We start from the raw sequence: 22,417 nt of genomic DNA on the forward strand, positions 1-22,417 counted from the left end.
AACTAAGTACATTGTTCAGTGCCATTACATACTATAGTGTATTTCACGGCCAAGTATTAATAGTTGCTACAGGCATCTCTATTCCTTACTATAGTTGATGAGGTGAAATTTGTAGCGGAACCTTTGTACGCAGCCAAGGAAATGCGACGGACAATTTAAAGTGCTACACCAGCACCACTTGTTGTTTACACGTGAGATATTGGATGTGAGTGGAGTCGGAAAAACCCTCCAGCTGGTTGATTAGATTTGGTGTGAAGGTTTGATGTTTGTAGTTTACCTTATTGTGTTTAATATCTAAGCTTAGCTAATTGCTAACGTTTTAATGGCATAGATATTTCTCATCTCCTTCTTGCAAGTTGCAACGACAGCGATAGTCATCGCGATTAAGTCTCCACTGTCCAGCTCAATAAACAGTCATTATTTACACCCAGAGGTCCTGTCTGTGCTCTTGTAACAGCGATCTCTGGGCGAGATGGGGAGACTGAGAAAGAAACATAACTGGAAGGGGAGGCAGCAGGACAGCGAGACACGACCGGCACCGGAGGCAGGGAAGCCCGTGACAGATGTAGTCGTGGAGTTGAAAGGTGAGAAACAGTCATTCATATGAAGTGGTCACAGAAACTGCTTAGATGGATGGCAACAGCGAGTTATAGAATGACAGAAAGAGAGAGATGGAAGGAGGTATGTGTGTGCGTGAGAGAGAGAGAGCGATAAGGTTAGGGTTAGAGACATAATTTCCTATCTAGGTACATCAGTATCTAAATATGATCTGGCTATTATAAACCCGGTCTGTTCTAGTAAAAATAGAAGCCTCTCTATACTTCCCTTCCTCCTCCCTCCTCTCCCCCCAGATGGGGCTAATCTGAAGGGGCTGGACGAGAGCAACGCGCTGGTCCTCCCAGCCTCCAAACCCAAGGAGAAGAAAGGCCTGCAGAAGCCAGTGCATAAGAAGGCGCCTCTCACTAAGAAACAGAGGAAGAACCTGGAGAAAGTTCTGGAGCTCAAAGAGAAGAAAGCTCATGTAAGCGTCCTCGCTCGCCAACACGAAAAAACACTAATTTAAAGTGACCTCTTCATCTCACCAACGTCATAGAACATGACCTTGTCATCTCAGACACTGTTCTCTCCAGAGTCTATAGTAGGATGGAAAATGGGTTTGTTTTGAGAAATGCTCAGTTTGTGTGTGTGTGTCGCAGAGAGCAGACATCCTGACCAAGCTCTCAGAGGTGCAGATTCCTGAGGCGGAGCTGAAACTGCTCTACACCACCTCCAAGATGGGCACAGGAGACAAGCTGTACCAGAATAAACAGTATGGAGTTACACACACACACACACTAGAACATTCTGATCCTCCTACCCTTCCTCACTCTCGCACGCACAAGTACAGATTCACACCCTTCCTTCCTCACTCTTGTCTGTCTCACACACACGCACACATAACCACACACACACACACACACACTTACACGTGGCCTCTCTCTTACCCCGCCTTCCCCTGTGATGTCCAGGACCCTGGAGGAGGTGGAGGAGGGAGGCTCTGGGCCCAGGATCAACAGCGTAAGCGGAGCCAACAGGAAGAGGAAGTGGACCCATCAGCAGGACGAGGAGGATGAGAGGGCGGAGGAGGACGACAGCAGTGATTTAGACACTTCCTCTGATGAGGAAGAGTTGGAGAACGGAGGGGTGGAGGTGGAGGTGGAGGAGAAGAAGCCCGAGGAGCCTCCTCGACCCTGTCCGGAGGAGGAGGTCAAGAAAGCGAGGGAGGAGACGGAGGAGAGGAGAGAGGGGAGGGCTGCGGCCCAGTGCTCGAGTAAGACCGACTCCCAGCCGGCTGTCTTCATACCCGTGGACCGACTGCCTCAGATACAGGTGTGTGTGGACATGGACCTCCTGTTATCAGGTTTACATATGAAGTGATAGTTTGTGTGCACTTCACAAGCAGCATGTGATTATTTTCCTTCTGCGTGTGCGTGTGTGTGTGTGTGTGAAGGAGGCCCGTCTGAGGCTGCCTGTGCTCGCTGAGGAGCAGGTGATCATGGAGGGGGTGAAGGAGAACCCCTTCGTGGTCCTCTGTGGAGAGACGGGAAGTGGCAAGACCACCCAGGTGCCCCAGTTCCTGTACGAGGCCGGCTACGCCAGGTACACAAGCGGACGACCCCCCCTCTCCTTCATCCTGAACCCTTCTGTTGTTGGTTTTCCTCTCGATATCCCCCAGTCTTGCCGTCTGTAAAGACAGAGGTTGAGAAAGTATGAATGAGCATGTTTGAAAACGTCTCTCTCTCTCCCCCCACCATCTCTCTCTCCTGCGCTGCTCCTCTCTTTCCCAACCTCTCTCTCTCTCTCCTCCGTCGCTCCTCTCTCCCTCCAGTGGAAGTGGGATCATAGGTGTGACAGAGCCCCGGAGAGTGGCAGCTGTCAGCATGTCCCAGAGAGTGGCCAAGGAGATGAACGTGTCCACACGGTCTGAGAACTGTCCTCTCTTCCCTCCTTTCTGTTATCCTCTCTCCTCCTCTCTCCTTCTCCTCTCTCCTGCTCTACCCTATCCTCTCTCTTGTCCTCTCTCTCCTCCTGTCCTCTCTCCTCTCTCTCTCCTCCTCTCTCCTATCCTCTCTCTTCTCTCTCTCCTCCTCTCCTCCTCTCTCCTATCTTCTCTCCTCCTCTCTCCTCGCTTCCTCCTTTCCACTCCTCTTAAGTATCAGGTTATCCGACCAGGGTTTCCTCCGTCCTCATCAACCCTAAGTCTTAATCTGGGGTGAAAGGTCACAAGTAGGCACCTTCTTAAAGTCATCCTAATGCACATGATGTAGTCTAATCTCCTCCACTTGTGCTGGTATCCAGGGTGGTGTCCTATCAGATTCGCTTCGAGGGGAATGTGACGAGTGACACCAAAATCAAGTTCATGACAGATGGTGTCCTGCTGAAGGAGATTCAAAAGGTAAAAAAACAACCCTTTCCTCTCTTCATTCTTCACCCCTCCTCATGTTGGCCCCTACAGCAGCCATCTCTGTCTCTCACCCTCTCTCTCTCTCTCTCTCTCTCCCTGTGTCTCTGGCGTAGGACTTCCTGCTCCAGAGGTACAGTGTGATCATCATAGACGAGGCCCATGAGAGGAGTGTGTACACGGACATCCTGGTCGGCCTGCTGTCTCGCATCGTCCCCCTGAGGAACAAGGTGAGCGGGTCTGTCTGTTCTGGCTGTCTGGCTGTCCTGTCTGTCCTACTGTCTGTCTGGCTGTCTGTCCTGGCTGTCTGTCTGTCCTTTCTGTCTGGTGTTTCCTGTCTGGCGTGACCTGGTGTTTCCTGTCTGGTGTGACCTGGTGTTTCCTGTCTGGCGTGACCTGGTGTTTCCTGTCTGGTGTGACCTGGTGTTTCCTGTCTGGTGTGACCTGGTGTTTCCTGTCTGGCGTGACCTGGTGTTTCCTGTCTGGTGTGACCTGGTGTTTCCTGTCTGGCGTGACCTGGTGTTTCCTGTCTGGCGTGACCTGGTGTTTCCTGTCTGGCGTGACCTGGTGTTTCCTGTCTGGCGTGACCTGGTGTTTCCTGCGTGTGTCACACAGAAAGGCCTCCCCATGAGGCTGCTGGTCATGTCTGCCACCCTGCGTGTGGAGGACTTCACAGAAAACAGGAAGTTGTTTCCCTCGCCCCCGCCCGTCCTCAAGGTGGACGCCCGGCAGTTTCCTGTGTCGGTCCACTTCAACAAGAGGACCCCGCTGGAGGACTACTCTGGAGAGGTGTTCCACCAGACCTGCAAGATCCACCGCATGCTGCCCCCAGGTACACACACACACACACACACAGGGGCAGACACACACTTACACACCCGTTCAAATACACACACAGCTAGACATTCAGTACAAGCACACACACACAATCACACAGGGGCAGACACACACATAATCCAACGCACTTACACACCCATTCAAATATACACACAGCTAGACATTCAGTACAAGCACACACACACACACACACACAAAGAATCACACACGGAGACACAGACATGACCACAGGTGTGTGTGAGGGACAGCAGGTGTGTGTGAGTGACAGCCGGTGTGTGTGAGTGACAGTGGGCTGTGTTTGTCTCCAGGGGGGATCCTGGTGTTTCTGACGGGTCAGGCGGAGGTCCAAAGCGTGTGCAGGAGACTGAGGAAGGCCTTCCCCTGCAGGAGGGAACACACCGACACTGGTGAGCTACACACTGTTGCACGCTAACGTGAAACAGTGTAATATCCAGTGTGATTATATCATCAGGTCATGTGATTAACCCTGAGTGTCCTCAGGTGAGGGGGAGGAGCCCGACGCCTCGGAGGAGACGAGGAAGTTTAAGAAGGCCAAGCAGAAGAAGGCTGTGGTACGTAGGGACCCTCGCCGCTCTGTCCAGAACCTTTATCCAGAACGTGTGTGTGTGTATAGGAACGTACTGAGGTTCTGTGTGTGTTCATCCTTCAGTCGCTGCCGCGGATCGACCTGGACACCTACTCGGCCCTCCCGATGGACGAGGAAGGCGAGGACCGGCAGGCGGGGGTTGGCGAGGACGACGGATGGGAGGGGGAGGGGTCCTTCCTGGAGGAAGGAGACGACCCCGGGAACACAGGTGGGTGTTCCCGCTGAGAAAGCCAGAAACAATCGACTTTTAAATAATGTGTTTGCCCTGAAACGGTTTCTTCTTTTGTGTGTGTGTGCGTAGAGGAGAAAGCAGACCCCTCCCATCCCCTCTACGTCCTCCCTCTCTACTCTCTCCTGGCGCCCGAACAGCAGGCCAAGGTGAGGACACACTGACTAGACATACGTGTGTGTGTGTACCTGCCTGTGTGTTAACCTGTGTGTGTGTGTACCTGCGTGTGTTAACCTGTGTGTATGTGTGTACCTGCGTGTGTTAACCTGTGTGTGTGTGTGCAGGTGTTCAGCCCGCCCCCTCCCGGAGCTCGTCTGTGCGTGGTGGCGACCAACGTGGCGGAGACCTCCCTCACCATCCCGGGGATCAAGTACGTGGTGGACTGCGGCCGCGTCAAGAAGCGCTTCTACGACCGTGTCACCGGGGTGTCCTCCTTCAAGGTCACCTGGACCTCACAGGCCTCGGCCAATCAGAGAGCTGGGAGGGCCGGCCGAACGGAACCCGGGCACTGCTATAGGTCAGGATTGTTGAGAGAGGGAAACAAAAGCCTCTTGGCTGGTTTTGCAGGCAAATTCTTCCTCGTCTGTTGTCTCCTTGTTAGTGTTAGTAGCTGAAGTGTGTGTGTGTGTGTGTGTGTGTGTGCAGGTTGTACTCGTCGGCAGTGTTCTCAGACTTCAGCCCGTTCTCCGAGGCAGAGATCACTCGCAGGCCTGTTGAGGACCTGGTTCTGCAGATGAAAGACCTCAATATAGATAAGGTACCACAACACAGAACCTTATTCAGACCCCTTCACAGAACGCAGAACCCCTTCACAGAGATCCAGAAAAGACAGTTACTAGAGAATATCTGTGTGTGTGTGTCCAGGTGGTGAACTTCCCGTTCCCCACTCCTCCCTCCATGGAGGCCCTGGTAGCAGCAGAGCAGCTGCTGGTCTCCCTGGGGGCCTTGGAGGAACCCCCGCGCACTGGACGGTAAGCTTCCACCTTTCTCTCTCTATGTCTCTCTCTCTCCACCTCTCTCTTCCTAACCGTCTCTCTCTCTCTCCCCTCTTCGCAGGGTGAAGGACATGGAGCGTGCTCGTCTGAGCTGTCCCGTCACCCCCCTGGGCCGGGCCATGGCCTCCTTCCCCGTGGCGCCGCGCTACGCCAAGATGCTGGCCCTGGGCCGGCAGCAGGACTGCCTGCCCTACGTCATCGCCGTGGTGGCCGCCATGACGGTGCGGGAGATCATGGAGGACCTGGACAGGTGGGGCGTCTGGTGCACTGAAGGGGGATTTGAATAGTCCTATAAGTGTTAGGGTGGTGGTTTATATGACATGGGCTGTGTTTGTTTCAAAGAGGTTTTCAGCCAAAGCGATGTGTGTATATATATATATATATATATATATATAAGTATATAGTGCTATAGAAATTACTGCAGAAAATCAAGGATCATCCAAAGTTCTTGAAAGAAAGAAAAAGGAGTGATTCGACCATGGGGTTTTTCGGCACAGTTTTTGTTTTGTTTTCTAGAATGTTCTGGAGATGTAGATGAGTGTGTCTCTGTGCCCCCCAGACCGGCCGGCAGTGAGGACGAGAGCTCCAAGCTGGCTCAGCGCCGGGCCCGGCTGGGCCAGATGAGGAGGCTGTGGGCTGGGCAGGGAGCCTCGCTGCTCCTGGGGGATCTCATGGTCATGCTGGGTGAGGAAGCGTTAGAATGGGAGTCGAGCGGCCATCAAATGCTCCTTTTAAATAGAATTAGTCTCTATACTGCAGTGCCTGTTGGTGGCACCCTTTGGCAGCTCATGCTGGTACATTAGTTTACTTAGGGAATTCTGATGAATAGCGTGTGTGTATGTGTGTGTGTGTAGGTGCCGTGGGGGCCTGTGAGTTTGCTGGCTGCACAGCTCAGTTCTGTGAGGAGAACGGACTGAGGTATAAAGCTATGATGGAGATCAGGAGGCTCAGAGGGCAGCTGACCAACGCAGGTACACACACACTCACATCAAAGGATACACACTTTCTCTCACACACACACACTCTCTCTTTCTCTCACACACACACAATCTCTCCATTTCTTGCACGCATTGGCTCTCTCACATACACACGTGTTCTCTCTCTCTCGCATACACACGTCCCCTCTCTCTCACACACACACACGTCGCCTCTCTCTCTCACACACACACACACCCACACAGCCTCACCCACACAGACAAACACTGAGCAGAAGCCTTTCTCCCCTAGTGAATGCCGTGTGTCCGGCGGTGGGCGTGTTCGTGGACCCCAAGATGGCCCCGCCCACGGAGAGCCAGGTAGTGTGCCTGCGTCAGGTGGTGCTGGCGGGGCTGGGCGACCACCTGGCCCGACGGGTCCAGCCCGAGGAGATGCTGGACCCCAAATGGAGGAACGGCTACAAGGTGAGATCCAGCCATGTTCAGTCATAATGATGTATTCTTTTAGCAGACTGGGCTGACGAATCATTTGTGGTTGTGTCTCCTTCCTGATGTCGTGAATGCCTGCTGTTGTATTCCAGACGGCTCTCCTGGACGAGCCTGTGTACATCCACCCCTCCTCCGCCCTCTTCAAAACCCTGCCTCTGTTTGTGGTCTACCAAGAGGTCATGGAGACCACCAAGATGTACATGAGAGGTGTGTTCACCACGACCATGAGTGCTTCTCTTCCTGTCGAATACAGCGATGGGATCGCGCAGGAACGTGGGCAATCCAGACAATAACAAAAACAGACAATAACATCAACTCTAAACCATAATTCTGTGATGGTGATGTTTGGCTTGTGTTTTGTTGTGGTGTTAAGTTGTGTGTGTTTTTATTTATTACATTGTCACAAAATGTGGTCCCAACCAGTAAAAGCCACTTAACACGAATGACACCCCTCTCCCAGGTGTGTCAGCGGTGGAGCCAGAATGGGTGCCCCGCCTGCTCCCGCAGTACTGCCATTTTGGCTCTCCCTTGTCGAGCCCGGCGCCCTGGCTGTGTGAGGCCACAGGCAGGGTGAGGTGCCACTGTCCCAGCACCTTCTGTGAGTCACCTGCTGCTCTCTCCCTTCACCTCCCTTTGTTGTCTTAACGGTTAGACTGACAGTCTCCTGACTCTCAGTCTAACCGTTCTCCTGACTGACTCTCCTCCCCCTCTTTCTCTCCCTTGCTCCATCCTCTCTCTTATTTAAATCTCCTTCTGTCCCTCATCCATGTTTCTGTTTCTCTCTTCGTCTCATCTCTCTCTCTTCCCGCCACAGTCCGTGTGGCCTGGCAGCTTCCTGCTATGGAGATGGATTACCCAGAAGGCCTTGACCGCTACAAGCTGTTCGCCAGGTTCCTGCTGGAGGGACAGGTAGTGTGTGCACACAGCTGTTGAGTCCGCCCTCCTCACTGCCCTGGTGTTCCGACCAAACACCCCCCAGAGCTCTAGATCAAGGTCATCCACGATCATCCTCCTAGCATCGTCCAGAGCTGGGCCCTCCACAGTGACCCGCCGTCGTCAGTCATCCATAGTGACCGTCCAGGGCTGTCCAAGCTCAGTCATGCGGCTTTAGCTTCTTCGTGTGGACGAATCAGCTCGTCCATGGAACTGACATTTGCGTGTGTCACGTTTTCAGGTGTGTCCTAAACTGAAGCGGCACAGTGCCCACCTTCTCTCCAGCCCGTCCATCATGCTGAAGAGCTGGGCCAAGTAAGTAGCCCTCCTACACCACACCCTTTAACTCCTCCACCCACCACCCCTCTCAACACTCCTCCGCACAACACTCCACGTATCTGTGTGTAGGCCAGGAACGCTAGCTGTCGCTAAGACGTCAGCCAATGGGAATCCATAATTTAAAAAAAGGGTTCGTGTTTTCAATGTGTGTGGAGTGAGTGTCATGTGTATACTATGAATGGTAGGTTGGTTATGAGTTGGGTGACGGTCGTGTGAGTGTTAACCAGAGGGTGTGTCCTCTCCCAGACTTCAGCCCAGGACTGAGGCTGTGCTGGGGGCCCTGGCCTCTGAAACGGTGGACTGCAGAGAGGCCCTGCTCGCTGCCTGGAAGAACAACAGCCAATGTGAGTGTGTCTATGTGCTAAATGTATAGATGTATATATTTTTTTATTATTATTTTATATGTTTGTTTTCTTTTACTGACCACCTCTTTCTCTCAACCCCCACCTCTCCCCATCTCCCTCTCTGTCTCCCTCTCTTGTATCTCTTTCTCTCCGCAGTCCTCTTGTCTGCCTACTGCCAGTGGCTTCCTGAGGCCATGCACCAAGAGGTAGCAAAGAGCTGGCCACCGGTCTGAACACAGACACACACACAAACCGTAACCCAGCAGACAGGAGGGCGTTCCTGAGACGAACACGACTCAGACCTCTACCAAAACACCTAACACCTACAGTGCCACTGACTACCTTTGACACACAAGATGTGCAGCGGTTATCCCAGGGCTTTCTCCTCTGAGTGTTTTATATGTCTGTGTAAAGCAGGGTACTACTCTCTGTGGTAGAGGAAGGGGCTTGTCATTATCATGTGTAGTTGCACCTCTGTTAGAGCCATTGTGGATTTTATACTACTCCTGTTCTGATCAACCTGTATGCTGCCAATACTGTATGTATGGTCTTTGTAAGACTTGTATTAAAGTGTGGTTTTGAATGAAGATGGGATTTGTGTTTTAAAGATGTATATTGTTTCAGGAAATTTACTTTAGAGACATTGTTATTATGACACTACTTAATGTTAACAGAGCAAAACACAAAAAAACATCTAGGGCTTTGTACGTCACTACCTACTATGACATCACTTCCGTGGTTGAAGAGGAAGACAACATTGGATGCAACTGTTACTATTTAGTTGCACAGGGATATACTAAAAGGTCCTGTATTAAACTATTTGGTCTAAGGAAGTTGACGTCCCAATAGTCAACATGGTAAGTAATAACAATACCAAACATTGAGGACAGTATAGCATAGGATTTTTTCTTGCCTGTAAGCAACGCTGCAATCGCTAACGTTAGCTGTTCAACAACATGACGAAAGAAAGATGCACTGTCACTGCAGTCCAATTTTATTGTAAAATATCCAAGAATAGCTTTGTTGCGCTTGAATCAGTCTGTTAACAACAGCACCTATCCAGATTGAAATAGCTAATTGTCCAATTTGTTTGTGTGTTGCAGTTTTCCTTCAACATGTTTGATCACCCTATTCCACGGGCTTTCCAAAACCGCTTCTCCACGCAATACCGTTGCTACTCGGTGTCTATGCTGGCAGGTCCCAACGACCGGTCGGACGTCGAGAAAGGAGGAAAAAGTTTGTGATATTATACTACAGATATACAAAATGTATCACTGTAGCCGTGTCCAGTCCACGTAGTAAAATGACGGAACGTAGCTATGTAATGTCACCAATGCATCACTCCAACGAAGCACTTGTACTGAACCATGTGAGCTCAACTGGGCCGTTCTTAGTACAAGCAATTGCTAGCTACCAAAGTTAATGTATGCTTTCTGTTCTGTCTGTAGTTATAATGCCGCCATCCGCTCTTGACCAGCTCAGTAAGTAGCTTACTTTCCATTATTCTCACTCCAACATTACCCGGACGTGTTCTTCAAAGAAAAATCCTTTTGACAGATAGCTCTGATCTCTTTCCCCCACACAGGCAGACTGAACATCACCTACCCCATGCTGTTTAAGCTGACCAACAAGAACTCAGACAGAATGACTCACTGTGGTGTGCTGGAGTTTGTTGCAGATGAGGGAATCTGTTACTTGCCACACTGGGTTAGTTGAACCATGTTGTTGAACTTGACAACAAAAGCTATATTTACTCATAAATCATGTTTATAGTTACGTTATTTTAACTTGTTCCGAAAATGGAAAACCTTGTTCTACCTTTTCAGTTCTGTGTACACATGACATGAGGAGAATAGACTACCTCCGATATACTATCATAAAGCAATTATTTGTGTGTGTGTCCTGGCTGTAGATGATGCAGAACTTGCTCCTGGAGGAAGGAGGGCTGGTTCAGGTGGAGAGTGTCAACCTCATGGTGGCCACATACTCCAAGTTCCAGCCCCAGAGCCCAGACTTCCTGGACATCACCAACCCCAAGGCAGTGTACGACAGCAGCCTTCCATACGCTCTGGATGTTTAGAATCTCAAACACAGACTGATAGATTAAGATTGGACTGTTATTGGGTATATCCATATCGTTTTAACGGTTGAGCTTGGATAAAGAAGGGTTAACTGACAGAATAGAATCGTTTTTAAATAATATTTCTGCTACAGAGGTTGGCACAAAGTTATTATACCTAAATACCTCAATTTCTGGTTGAAAACTGACCTGTGGCTATGTTTCTCTGTGTCACAGGTTGGAAAATGCCTTGAGAAATTTTGCCTGCTTAACCACAGGCGATGTCATCGCTATCAACTACAATGAAAAGGTAAACATTGAAATACGGTAACAGACCGTGGACCACGTCTCTTTAACGAAGCCGTAGGAATTCAGGACGTGGGATACATGCCGTCATGTGACCTTACCCCTTCCTCTCCTGCTTGTCTCTCATGTCAGATCTATGAGTTACGGGTCATGGAAACCAAGCCGGACAAAGCGGTGTCCATCATCGAGTGTGACATGAATGTAAGTCCCCCTGCCACAGTAATACCAACCGTCCGAAATACAACCATGGTAAATGTGTGTCAGTTAGAGCTACAGTTTTGTCTGTCGGATATCCGTGACCTGGATGTGTGTCCGGTGTTTCAGGTGGACTTTGACGCTCCGCTGGGGTACAAGGAGCCTGAGAGGAGGCCTCAGCACCACGAGGAGCCCACGGTAGGAGCACCGCTGCAGCTGCAGCTCACCAGGAGGGGCCACAGGGCGAGGGGAGGGGCCACAGGGCGAGGGGAGGGGCCACAGGGCGAGGGGAGGGGCCACAGGGCGAGGGGAGGGGCCACAGGGCGAGGGGAGGGGCCACAGGGCGAGGGGAGGGGCCACAGGGCGAGGGGAGGGGCCACAGGGCGTGGAGGGGCCACAGTACAAACAACATAGGGAATATCGGATGTGAAATATCGGATAATTCTAGGTTAAAAACGACAAAAACGAGTGCTACCGTAGAAACTAGATTACAAACTAAATGTAGACAATGACCCAGTTGGCTGGACTCACAATAGTGGTTCTCTTTCTCTCTTTCTCTCTTTCTCTCTCTCTCTCTCTCTCTCTCTCTCTCTCTCTCTCGCTCTCTCTCAGGAGGAGGAAGGAGACGCCAACAGCTATGCTGACATGGACATGGGATTCCGGGTCAGTTGTAGACAGTCGCAGTTCTCTTTACATGTATTCACCATATACACGCAAGTGAGCATGGGAGCAAAGCATACGTTTCTAATCGAAACATTCCCATGCAGGCTTTCACTGGTTCTGGCAACCGCCTTGACGGCAAGCTGAAGGGCATCGAGCCGAGCCCCGTCCCCATTGATCCCAGCGACATTAAAAGGTGAACAGACGTCAGCCGTGTTTAGAGTCTGCGCTGTTGGATGTTCACAGGGAGTAAACAGTAGTTGGTGAAACGGGATGATTCTCTTGCATCTAGTCATTCAGGGATCAGCTTGACAAGCCTCCTTCATGTACCTAACAGAGTCCATCAGACCTGGGGGGCTGCGTCAGTCTAGTCGTGTCTTTGCGAGACACTTTGCTAAGAATATTCTTACATTAAAAATTCCGATGTACATAAATAACCAACCATTCACATAGCTTGACCATTCATACTCACATGGTAGAATACAACACATTGAAAGCAAGACCGAAGTTGCCTACAGTAGATGATGAGTTGATAGGAATGTCAGATGATGCAAACTCCCGGTTGGGCACGATGAGCGGTGATGACGTCACCGATGGTGTTGACCTTTAACCTCCACTGCCCACAGGGGCATCCCTAACTACGAGTACAAGGTGGGCAGGATCACCTTCATCCGCAACTCCAGACCCCAGCCCCGGAGGACCATGGAGGATGTGAGTGCCGTACCGTCATATTAAACCACCCAATAAAGACAACAACTTGGGTTGGGGGGTTTTTTTCATTGTAAATGAAATACGGCAAACTGTTGCTTCGAGAGATGAATTTGACACGCTGTATTAGTGGTACGTGTTATAGTGAGGTTCTCTAAGCTGCACGGTTATACCTGAGCCAGATAGATCATTTAGAGGACTAATTCCTGCTTATGTGTCTTGTATGTCCTCACCAGGATGAGCTGAGCCGGTTCATCGCCTTCTCTGGGGAGGGACAGTCACTACGCAAGAAGGGCAGGAAGCCATGAGGCTTTACGTCTTAACCTGGAGGCCCGGACTGATTTAACACAGACTCTGAACGCTCCCAAACACAACACAAACAAATACATGCAGGCCACAAAGACAACTGCGGTCGCTTGGTCCCTCAGAGCAAAGATTTGCTGCTGTGGGGGCATCAGAAAGGAAGGGGTTTTCATTGCCTAAACATATTATGATCATTTCCCAGTTTATCCACAATATGAATCCCCTCAACATTCAGCCTGTGTGTTTTAATTTTGGGTTATTTGTTTCACAGGCTGAGTCACGATTTAGTTCCATTTAACTTTCTTTTTGGGGAAAAGTAGCCGATGGATTCCCCAGTTTTGCCCTGTCCTTCATTTTGAAGGGCCACTGTCAAATGTTTAGAAGACAAAACTATAGCCTACTTCTAATCATCACATTGTTTTGAGGGTTTTCACAATTGGGTTGGGATTTAGGACCTTGTGGATTATGTCAATCTTGGGTGAGTGGCATGACTGCTTTTTATTTTATTTATAAACTCTTGACATTAGGACTACTGTTTTGAAATAAAGAACATTCTGTATATTCGTCTTCCTTAAATTTATTTCTGAAATGTTGTTGTCTTAGTGCAGGAATGATCCGTAAATTAATATATAACAGAGCAATATAAATCTTTTATAAATATATATTTTTATATGGCTCTGGTATATAAGAAACGCTTTTCGGTAAACGGTGGAATCGCTCCGGACAGTGGGCGGAAGCTGTGTGCGTACGTAACCTCTTATTGGCCCCAAGCAAGGTTCGTGACTCAACGTCTTTTACGCTGTGACGTCTGTTTGGGGAAAAAAAAACAATGGCAGCCTCTGAAGCGATGTGGAGGGTAACGTATGAAAGACTGTATTTTTATCATGACGTACATTTAATCACATGCCCAGCATTACAAACTGCATACAAGTTATTTGCTGTAAAGTTATATAATCTAAATTAAAACACAGCGAGGGAGCTATGCTAGCTAGGTACGCTAAATTGTTGCTGTCAGTTCACATTAGCCAGAAACACCAGTCCCTTCATCGTGTGTCTGTGTCACCTCCACTAGCCTCCTCGTAACTGTGATGTCTACTGGAGTGAGTTCAGGCACTGCAAAAGCCTGTGGAACCGTTTTCACCACTATTACGCTCATGGCACGTCACCGTCCTGCCAGCAATGGAAAGAGGACTTCAACATGTGCAAACAGTGGGAGAAACATCCAGACCCAGAAACCAAGGTAGAGTAGACGCCACAATCATGTGTCTGGTGGAATGTCACATTCTCATGTACTCATTGACACAAGCAACTGGTGACGCGTATACGAAAACTGCCTTTATCTTTCACGTGTGCTTGCGTGCTCACTTGGTTCAAAGCCATCCCTTGACTTGAGTTTTTTATTTTATTGCGTTGTCCAGGAGGCGTTACAGAGCAGTGAGAGGAAGAGGGTAGCAGAGCAGAGGAAGTTTACCCCTGTCTGGGAGATGAGGAGAGAACCTCCCAGAGATTGGCACTTGCCCCTGAACCAGGACAAGCCTCAGGACTCCTGAACACCCACCCACAGCACTGCCCGAGCCCTCTGTGGGGCTAAAGACTTCTGAGATGCCAGTTTGCTGCAGAAATGTACATGAAGCCTCCCGAGGTTCTCTGCCCAGTGGAGGTTACAATGAAGGCGGTATGACCTCATGGGCTGTACTCCAGTGGTATCCAATTTCCTGCACTGATATAGGGTTGTGTGAAGCTGTGAGATTGAATTGTGCCAGACACTTCAGGGTCTTGTATGAATGGGCTCAGCAAGTGTTTAAAGATGTCAAACTTTGTCCTGAGAATTTCACTTTTGGTACTTTGGAAATGCTAGATAAAGGGACATGGAATATAGATAGCATTTGATCATAGTAATTTGAGTTGACACCCTCTTACCAGACAGCCATAACATTGTATGGAATAACTAATTAGCATGATTGTGTTGCTGAAGCCTTTGTAATAGACACCAGTATCAAAGTATGTTAATGGCCTTTAATGATTCATTCATTCACCGTGTGTGTAATATACATGAATCTGATCAATGCATATCAATAAAAAACAAACATGAATTTCAGGGTTTTGATGTTGTACATTTTGGGACATACCCAGTATTACATTTTCAAACATGACAACACTGAATGAGCTGATGAAACCACACTACGGTGAGACGTTGCAATCAACCATCTTTCTTTTTTATGGACAGAACAACTTCCTCCGGCAGTTAACACGTGATAGAACTGCCAATCTGACGAACGCAAGCCCCTCCCAGTTTTGTGGAAGTTGCAAAGACGTGACAGCGGACGCAATCCACCTGGGTGTGATCCTTTTTCTGAGGAAATCTTATAAAAACGTCTGGCCCGTTGTCACGTCAAGTTCGTCTGAAGATGGACCTGCAACACCAGATGCAACTACTCCTCATCCCACCTTCTCACTGAGTGTAGACCTTGGTGATGTCCGTGTATTTGCCCTCCGGTGCTTCGTACTGGGGCTTGGGTGGAGTGAAACAGGGCCCCTTTTGGCTGAAGGGGAAGAGCAGGGGGTCTGGCTTCAGCGCAGCCTGGTAGAGGTCCTCCGACTCCAGCCGCAGCTCCTTCAGGGCCTCTGCCTGGGCCTCCAGGGCCTGGCCCACAGCCTCCATCTCAGCCCGGTGCTGCTTCTGAGTGGGGGGGAACAAGAAGCACAGTGAGAACCCCCAGAGAAGCACAGGAGATAAAACATGCCTTTTTTGGATGCTATACACATAAGAATAGGCCTAATATCTCTCTCATAGAACACAACGTCATGCTTACTTGGTATGTCTTAATGAAATCATGACTTTTTTAATGCATTATATTATGCATATTCTCAAGTGGTTTTGACAGGTCGTTTTACCAGTTTGTAGTGGGACCACTCCTTCAGCAGCAGAGCTCGCCTCTCGCTATCCTCGAAGGACAGCTGAGTTGGTGCACGGCTCCTGAGAAACAACACAGAACATTAACCCCTGACTACACTGGATGAGTTAAGCGAATGATGACTTAATCAAATACACATTTTGACAGTACGGCTCACCACCAGGCTTAACCACAGCATTCCAAAGTTTCTAGCTGGTCATCAATGGAGATGGATCGCATCTCCATCAACATCGGGAACGGTTTGCAGTGGCCAGCCCTGTTTCCAGCCAGCACACACAGTATCTACAGAATCTACAGCTCGTATTGTGAACTATACCTTGCTTCGTCCAGATATTTCGCTGGAGTGATGAAGTCTTCGATGGGGATCATCTCCGGGGGAACCTTCTCCAACCTCTTCAGCTTCTTCTTCATCCTCTCCCTGATCATCTGGTCCCTCCGGGGGTCCACCTTCTTCTTTCTCCTGGGTTCAGCCCTGTTCGATCAAGGTAAGTGTTAAGATCGCAGCCTACAGATGCTGTTCTTGTCGTGGCGGATTAACAAGTCAGATGATCTTACACTTACCTTAGCGGGGCTGAGGTCTTCAACGTGAGAACTGAAGCAAACCAGGGAGCTTGTGCTACCTGGCCATTCACTGCCAGCACAGATCTGGGACAACAGCATAAATAAAGAATCATTAAATGCGGGAACGACCTGGTGTGTAAGCACTAGTGACAGGACCAGAGATGCTTTCCTCCGGCTCTAGTTCAGTGTATTCAACGTGTTAGCTATTAACAACGTGGGTACATCAAAGATAGCACTAACTAGGGCTCTACTTACCTTGGCGTTGCATTCTGTCGAGTCAATACCCTGCACAGGGCACGCGATATCGCTAACGACATGGTTCCTTTTGATCACTTTTCATGCATATTTTGATAAAAGCTTTTCAAGTCTGTTTCAAATTATATCATTGCTGTCCCCTTGACAGCCACAGGACGGAAGTACAGTGCAGTTCATGAATAATCAAGTAAACGAAGTTTTGAATCTGAAACCGCACTTTCTAATGCATTGTGGTCGGAAAATGCAAAAAATAATTTTGCAACTTTGAAAGAAGATATGAGAAATATTACACCGAATAAAAAAGCAATGTTTCATTTGACCTGTATTGTATACTACGGTATTATAAACATATCTATATATAATCAAATACGTAAAATTTGATTTAAAAATGATCGAAAGTGTTTCCATCAATGCTAAGACACTTTCATCAGTATGTATTGTAGGCAAAAGGTCAAGATTGTCTGTGTTTAGCTAAAAGTGTATTCGGGACGCACGTACCTCAAGACACAGACACCCTTGATCATTGTCGTGGAATCAATATAATGGCGCTGCTCAGAGGTACATTTCTGTTTACATTATGAAAATATATAAGCAAGTTAATTGCATAATGCATGCATGCAAGCACGCGAGTGTAGAATACTTATGTAAATGTTGTATTATGAGTGACTACGTAGCTGGTTAACTTGTTAAATACTAGCTAGATATCTGGAGAACTGACTACAGACATTATTGTCAAGTTATCAAGAATCTATCGAAGTTGCTGATGAGACTTTAAATTAAATTTATCTTTGTGAACATTGTGCACAGGCTGACAGTTGTGTCCATTGAGTAGAAATGAATGAAATCCACACAAATGTTTCTGAATAGAAACGAGACGAGTGACGCAGATACCTTATTTCGAATAAATCTCAGGTGCAAGCCGATCATGACAGTATAGAGTTTTATAATGTCAAATAAATTGGCAAGGAGAGTAAAATGGGTCAAAGGTGACAGTGACACTATTCATCGTTGTATCAACATTACTGTTATCAGTGTGACCCATCTATCCAGTACAGAGTGACCTATATGCCACTGTCTTATATCAATCTCCTGGTGTGGAACGTGGCTCGTTCTAAATTGGGAGGTTGGGGTCTTATATGGTTCTTAAACTGTTGAAATGTGGAGAACCTTCCAGCCATCAGGGAGATCAAGGAGAAAGAGATTCTTCCTTCCTTTTAGTTTCATCCTAAAAAGTCTACCCCTCTCACCAGGTGTGTTTGTTGTGTCGGCCAAGCGCACCCCATTTGGCACCTATGGCGGCGTGCTGAAGGACCACACTGCCACGGACTTGGCAGCACATGCTGCCAAAGCAGCCCTGGCTGCTGGGGGTGTGGCTCCAGAGCTGGTCAACAGCGTCATCGTGGGTAACGTCATGCAGGTACATGCACAGCAACCACATGCACAGCAACCATTCAGTCATTTAGCAAACGTTCTTATCCAGAGCGACTTACAGTAAGTACAAGGATATTCCCCCGAGGCGTCATCTCAGCACAGCCGGGAATCGAACCGGCAACCTTCTGATAAATAGCCTAATTCCCTAACTGCTCAGCCATCTGACTCCCAACCACAGCTCAAGAAACAAAAGCAAGAAAAACCTCTGGAACGAACGGCAAATTGTTTCAATTGACTAAAGGTTGGAACTGATTCTCTCCTTCCCCTCTCGCTATCTTTCTCCCTCTTCCTCTCTCCCCTCTGTTCCAGAGCTCTGCTGATGCAGCCTACATCGCTCGCCACGTGGGCCTGAGGTGCGCGGTGCCCATCCCCGTGCCCGCGCTGACCGTCAACCGGCTGTGCGGCTCCGGCTTCCAGTCCATCATCAACGGTGCCCAGGTAGACCCGCACACACTCACTGTTAGGAAACACGGATTAGCAGGAACACATAGCATGCTGCTAACGAGCAGAGTCATGGATGCAAATCCATGAGTCACCTTGTTCTGCTTCAACAGCGAAGGTTGTCAGGTCACTGGATTTGCAACAGTGTGTGTTTCTGTAACAAATGTTGTCTTCATTGTGTGTGTGTGTGTGTGTGTGTGTGTGTGGGTGTAGGAAATCCAACTAAAGGAGTCCGAGGTGGTGCTGTGCGGAGGCTCAGAGAGCATGAGCCAGGCACCGTATGCCGTGCGTAACATTCGCTTTGGAACCAAGTTTGGATTTGATCTAAAGGTAAACAAAACACATTGTCCTTATTTACGTAGACAGTAGCACAAATCGATAAATATGCGTGCCACATAGTTAGTACTGATGAAATAGGCACTCCAACATCTTCACCTACAATATTTCAAGAACGTTGAGGTTTATTTGAAAAGGGTTTGAGTGAATTGTGGGCAGATGTTGTTCACATGGGCTTAGAAGTTCGTTCTTTGTCATTCATCAGAAGTCCTTGGTACGTGTGTGTGTGTGTGTGTGTGTGTGTGTGTGTGTGCGTGTGTGTGTGCGTGCATGACTCTTAGCTGGAGGACACTCTGTGGGCGGGGCTTACCGACCTGCACATCAAGATCCCGATGGGCATCACTGCTGAGAACCTGGCTGAGAAGTACGAGATCTCCAGAGAGGCGTGCGACCAGTACGCACACCACACCCAGCAGAAGTGGAAAGCTGGTCAGTCGTGCTCCCTGTTCCCTTCAAGGAAGGACTTTGTCAAGTATTTTGCCAAAGCCTTCTTTGTCGGATCGTGCTCGACACTGCACAAGTAGCGTTCTGAGTGATACACCTGCCGAATTTCAAGATAATCGAGTGACAGACCGACATGAGGCACTAAATGGCTCATGTATATTTTCTGTCGATTCTAAAAACGTTACTGTAAACGTTATTGTAGACCTAAAGACTATGCCTATAGATCTAATGTCACATTTAAATAAGCGCAGAGGAAGACATCTAGGAATATACTCCTTCCCCTTGGGGATCAATGCAATTCCTTCTGCTTCTACTAAATGTAAAGGACTATCACCTACCAAAGCACAAGATACCTGCATTTTTGTAGTTCCTAATACAGGCTTCCTACCAGGTTCCTGTCAGTCTTATTTTCTTACTGTGTTCTCCTTCTGTCCGTATGCACAGCCCACGAGGGTGGCCACTACACAGCTGAGATTGCGCCCATTGAAGTGAAGGGTAGGAAGGGCAAGGTGGCCATGACCCAGGACGAGCACCCACGCCCACAGACCACTCTGGAGCAGATGGCCAAGCTGGCGCCCGTCTTCAAGAAGGGAGGAACGGTCACGGCTGCCAACGCATCCGTGAGTAACAGACCAGAAACCTGGAACAAGTTGTAGAAATGCTTGAAGTTAGACAAAAAAAAATCCCACAATTTCCTGCTTTTGTACAGTGATGGTAACAAAACTATTTAAGATGTTCAATGCATTGGCAACACTTTGTTTTAATCAATCCTGTGCTTTCTTCCTTGTCTGCAGGGAGTGTCCGATGGGGCTGCTGCCGTGGTAATAGCCAGTGAGGATGCGCTGAAGGAACACAAGCTCACCCCACTGGCCAGAATAGTGGCCTATCACATCTCAGGATGTGACCCAAGCATCATGGGAATTGGTGAGTGATTGATATTAAAGGGCTGATATTGGGACTGAAGTGATTTATTCCTTTCTAGCAAGGATTGTAATGGGCTTCATTTAGACACAGGTGCGACTGTTGGTTTTAGAATCCCCTGTCGATCACCACGGAGTCTCGTTCCTATTTTGGTTTGCTAAGATGTGGTGTTCTGTCACAGGCCCTGTTCCTGCTATCACTGAAGCTCTGAAGAAAGCAGGTCTCACTCTGCAAGACATGGATCTGGTAGAGGTATGAAGAAATTATTCATCCATTCATTCATTTATTATCCCAAAATCTACAATTTTTTGACCATATACTAATACTTCATGCTTGGATACACAAGAACTATCCGATTCGCCAGAGCGGTCCTGACGGTTGTGTGTGTGACAGGTGAATGAGGCGTTCGCCGCCCAGTACCTGGCGGTGTCCAAGGCGCTCGGCCTGGACCCAGAGAAGTGCAATGTGAACGGAGGAGCCATCGCCATCGGACACCCCCTGGGAGCCTCTGGAGCTCGCATCACTGCACACCTGGTGCATGAGCTCAGGTAACCTGAACACACACAGATCGGTACACACACACACCTTCAAAGAAACACACATGAACATGCACGCACATATGCCTACACATATACACACACCGCCATATCTATTTTAGTGTTATCATACCAGGAAAGTCAATTCACAAAGTATCCATATTTATCGTAAAAACCTGGTAACCAATCATTCGATTCTTCAGGTCACAGCTTTCTTCGTGTTTATCAAAACATGTATCCCTTGCTATAATGTGAGGAATATTTTAAAAATTATGTTTTCATGGATGGCCCTTTTGGTTTCCTCAGGCGGCGTGGAGGCAAGTATGCTGTAGGATCTGCCTGCATCGGAGGAGGACAGGGCATCGCCATCATCATCGAAAACACCCAGTGAAGAACAAACCCTTTACACTAAAAAGTGTACTTTCTTCTGTTGTCCGTACTCTGAAGTGTACTACTTCAGCAGTACGCATGGAAAATAGAATGTAAAGTTACTTTTGCACATGTGGACCCATGCTCAGTATAATTCTCCATATTAATGACCAAGATTTGGGAATTACATTTGTTTTGACAGGAAGGAGGTGTCCATATACTGGCTGGTGTCCACATACTTGTTGCCATGTCTTCAAAACAGTACTCCACAGACTGCTTTCATTGAAATATTCAGAAATGCCATCCACACATTCAGTGCAATGAACACACACCATCGCCTTGCTATAACATTAGACTTTTTTTAAATTTAACTTGAAAAGAAGATTTGCACCAAATACACTCGTGAAGACACATTTTCTCTTCAAAGGCACTCCTACAATGTCTGTGTTCAGCAAAGATTAGGAGGATGGTAGTATCTGTGAGAACATTTACTTTTTTAACAACTTTATATTCAAGATGATTGTGTTAACCATTGACCTTCTGGTGAAGAGGCCTTACACTGTTAAAGGGCTAACGTATGTCAGTTCCTATGAACAAGGTTTACTGCTTTCCGTTGGACTGGTTCTGTGTGTGCCTTGAATACACTGCTTGCTTATAAGGCATAAATACCTCTAGAATAAAAACCATTGAATGAGGGTAAACGATAACGTTTTTTCCCAAATGTAACTTGACTGTATGTGACAGTACAGATTCTACCCCACTTCTCTCTCCCGTTCTCTTTATGTTCCCTTCACTCCATGGCAGGGATGCACACAGTGCCCAAGAATGTGTCAATACTGTGGACCCTACTATACAGGATAATGTTGTTTATCATATCAATAAACTTTTGATTGCGAATTTGTCGTGCCATTTATTCTTTGTCCTACCTACCTCATAAATATCTAGCATAAGTTAGACTGTTCAGTTCTTTATCATATGCACTCTTCACCCCCGTCCCATCAAAAAGTAGGCCTATGTGTAATGTAATACGGATGGCTTTTAGTTACAGAGGTGCTATAGTTCAAACATTTTATGTGAGTATCCGTGGTTGCAGTTCGAAATTATACGAAAACATCCTTGCTGTAAGAAAGTTGGAAAACGGCTCAAGCTGTGGGTTGTAATACAACGTATTCTCCTGCTCTGAACTACAAGTTCCATGAAAAACATGGAGGGACGCTCGTTACGTAGCCGAGACAATCGACGTCAATATATGCGTCACATCCCCGGATGTCTTTCTTTTTTTCATAGCAAAGGTAGGAATGGCTTCTCCTCACATTTGTTCCGAAATA

General features: G+C 48.1%; 5 protein-coding genes across 7 annotated transcripts; 4 read left to right on the forward strand and 1 right to left on the reverse strand.

Annotated features, from left to right (window-relative positions):
• Positions 1-160: 160 nt before the first annotated feature.
• On the forward strand, positions 161-9,236 carry dhx37 (DEAH (Asp-Glu-Ala-His) box polypeptide 37). 3 transcript variants are annotated; one of them, XM_084694462.1, is made up of 27 exons: positions 161-257; positions 458-584; positions 852-1,021; positions 1,197-1,309; positions 1,509-1,869; positions 1,991-2,139; positions 2,369-2,461; positions 2,839-2,935; positions 3,058-3,171; positions 3,557-3,773; positions 4,087-4,185; positions 4,280-4,350; positions 4,449-4,593; positions 4,687-4,763; positions 4,899-5,131; positions 5,260-5,371; positions 5,479-5,585; positions 5,671-5,859; positions 6,169-6,293; positions 6,464-6,580; positions 6,837-7,009; positions 7,126-7,240; positions 7,494-7,631; positions 7,848-7,942; positions 8,208-8,281; positions 8,552-8,649; positions 8,806-9,236. In XM_084694462.1, the coding sequence occupies exons 2-27, from the start codon at positions 473-475 to the stop codon at positions 8,880-8,882; spliced, it is 3,471 nt and encodes a 1,156-aa protein (XP_084550588.1). In that variant the 5' UTR covers positions 161-257; positions 458-472; the 3' UTR covers positions 8,883-9,236. The 3 variants fall into 3 exon arrangements, with proteins under 3 accessions (XP_084550588.1, XP_084550590.1, XP_084550589.1); XM_084694464.1 differs by having other exon boundaries at positions 187-205; XM_084694463.1 differs by having other exon boundaries at positions 194-249.
• A 141-nt stretch (positions 9,237-9,377) lies between these two features.
• ufd1l (ubiquitin recognition factor in ER associated degradation 1) lies at positions 9,378-13,439 on the forward strand. The gene is made up of 12 exons (XM_084695345.1): positions 9,378-9,506; positions 9,753-9,885; positions 10,098-10,130; positions 10,235-10,356; positions 10,562-10,692; positions 10,946-11,018; positions 11,147-11,215; positions 11,339-11,407; positions 11,822-11,872; positions 11,977-12,065; positions 12,496-12,580; positions 12,814-13,439. The coding sequence occupies exons 1-12, from the start codon at positions 9,504-9,506 to the stop codon at positions 12,883-12,885; spliced, it is 930 nt and encodes a 309-aa protein (XP_084551471.1). The 5' UTR covers positions 9,378-9,503; the 3' UTR covers positions 12,886-13,439.
• A 196-nt stretch (positions 13,440-13,635) lies between these two features.
• c28h22orf39 (chromosome 28 C22orf39 homolog) lies at positions 13,636-14,564 on the forward strand. Its single transcript, XM_084694859.1, has 3 exons — positions 13,636-13,736; positions 13,953-14,120; positions 14,299-14,564. The coding sequence occupies exons 1-3, from the start codon at positions 13,710-13,712 to the stop codon at positions 14,428-14,430; spliced, it is 327 nt and encodes a 108-aa protein (XP_084550985.1). The 5' UTR covers positions 13,636-13,709; the 3' UTR covers positions 14,431-14,564.
• A 318-nt stretch (positions 14,565-14,882) lies between these two features.
• mrpl40 (mitochondrial ribosomal protein L40) lies at positions 14,883-16,792 on the reverse strand. The gene is made up of 5 exons (XM_084694858.1): positions 16,612-16,792; positions 16,357-16,440; positions 16,112-16,267; positions 15,776-15,857; positions 14,883-15,560 (listed from the first exon to the last, which is right to left on the reverse strand). Exons 1-5 carry the CDS (start codon positions 16,671-16,673, stop codon positions 15,333-15,335), a joined length of 612 nt encoding a protein of 203 aa, XP_084550984.1. The 5' UTR covers positions 16,674-16,792; the 3' UTR covers positions 14,883-15,332.
• A 239-nt stretch (positions 16,793-17,031) lies between these two features.
• On the forward strand, positions 17,032-21,986 carry acaa2 (acetyl-CoA acyltransferase 2). Its single transcript, XM_084694857.1, has 10 exons — positions 17,032-17,169; positions 17,862-18,028; positions 18,352-18,480; positions 18,697-18,813; positions 19,101-19,248; positions 19,708-19,883; positions 20,058-20,187; positions 20,366-20,436; positions 20,578-20,732; positions 21,027-21,986. The coding sequence occupies exons 1-10, from the start codon at positions 17,154-17,156 to the stop codon at positions 21,109-21,111; spliced, it is 1,194 nt and encodes a 397-aa protein (XP_084550983.1). The 5' UTR covers positions 17,032-17,153; the 3' UTR covers positions 21,112-21,986.
• The last annotated feature ends 431 nt before the right edge of the window (positions 21,987-22,417 follow it).

Source organism: Hypomesus nipponensis, chromosome 28 (genome assembly GCF_054491055.1).
Source record: "Hypomesus nipponensis isolate SF chromosome 28, ASM5449105v1, whole genome shotgun sequence".
Taxonomy (NCBI): Eukaryota; Metazoa; Chordata; class Actinopteri; order Osmeriformes; family Osmeridae; genus Hypomesus; species Hypomesus nipponensis.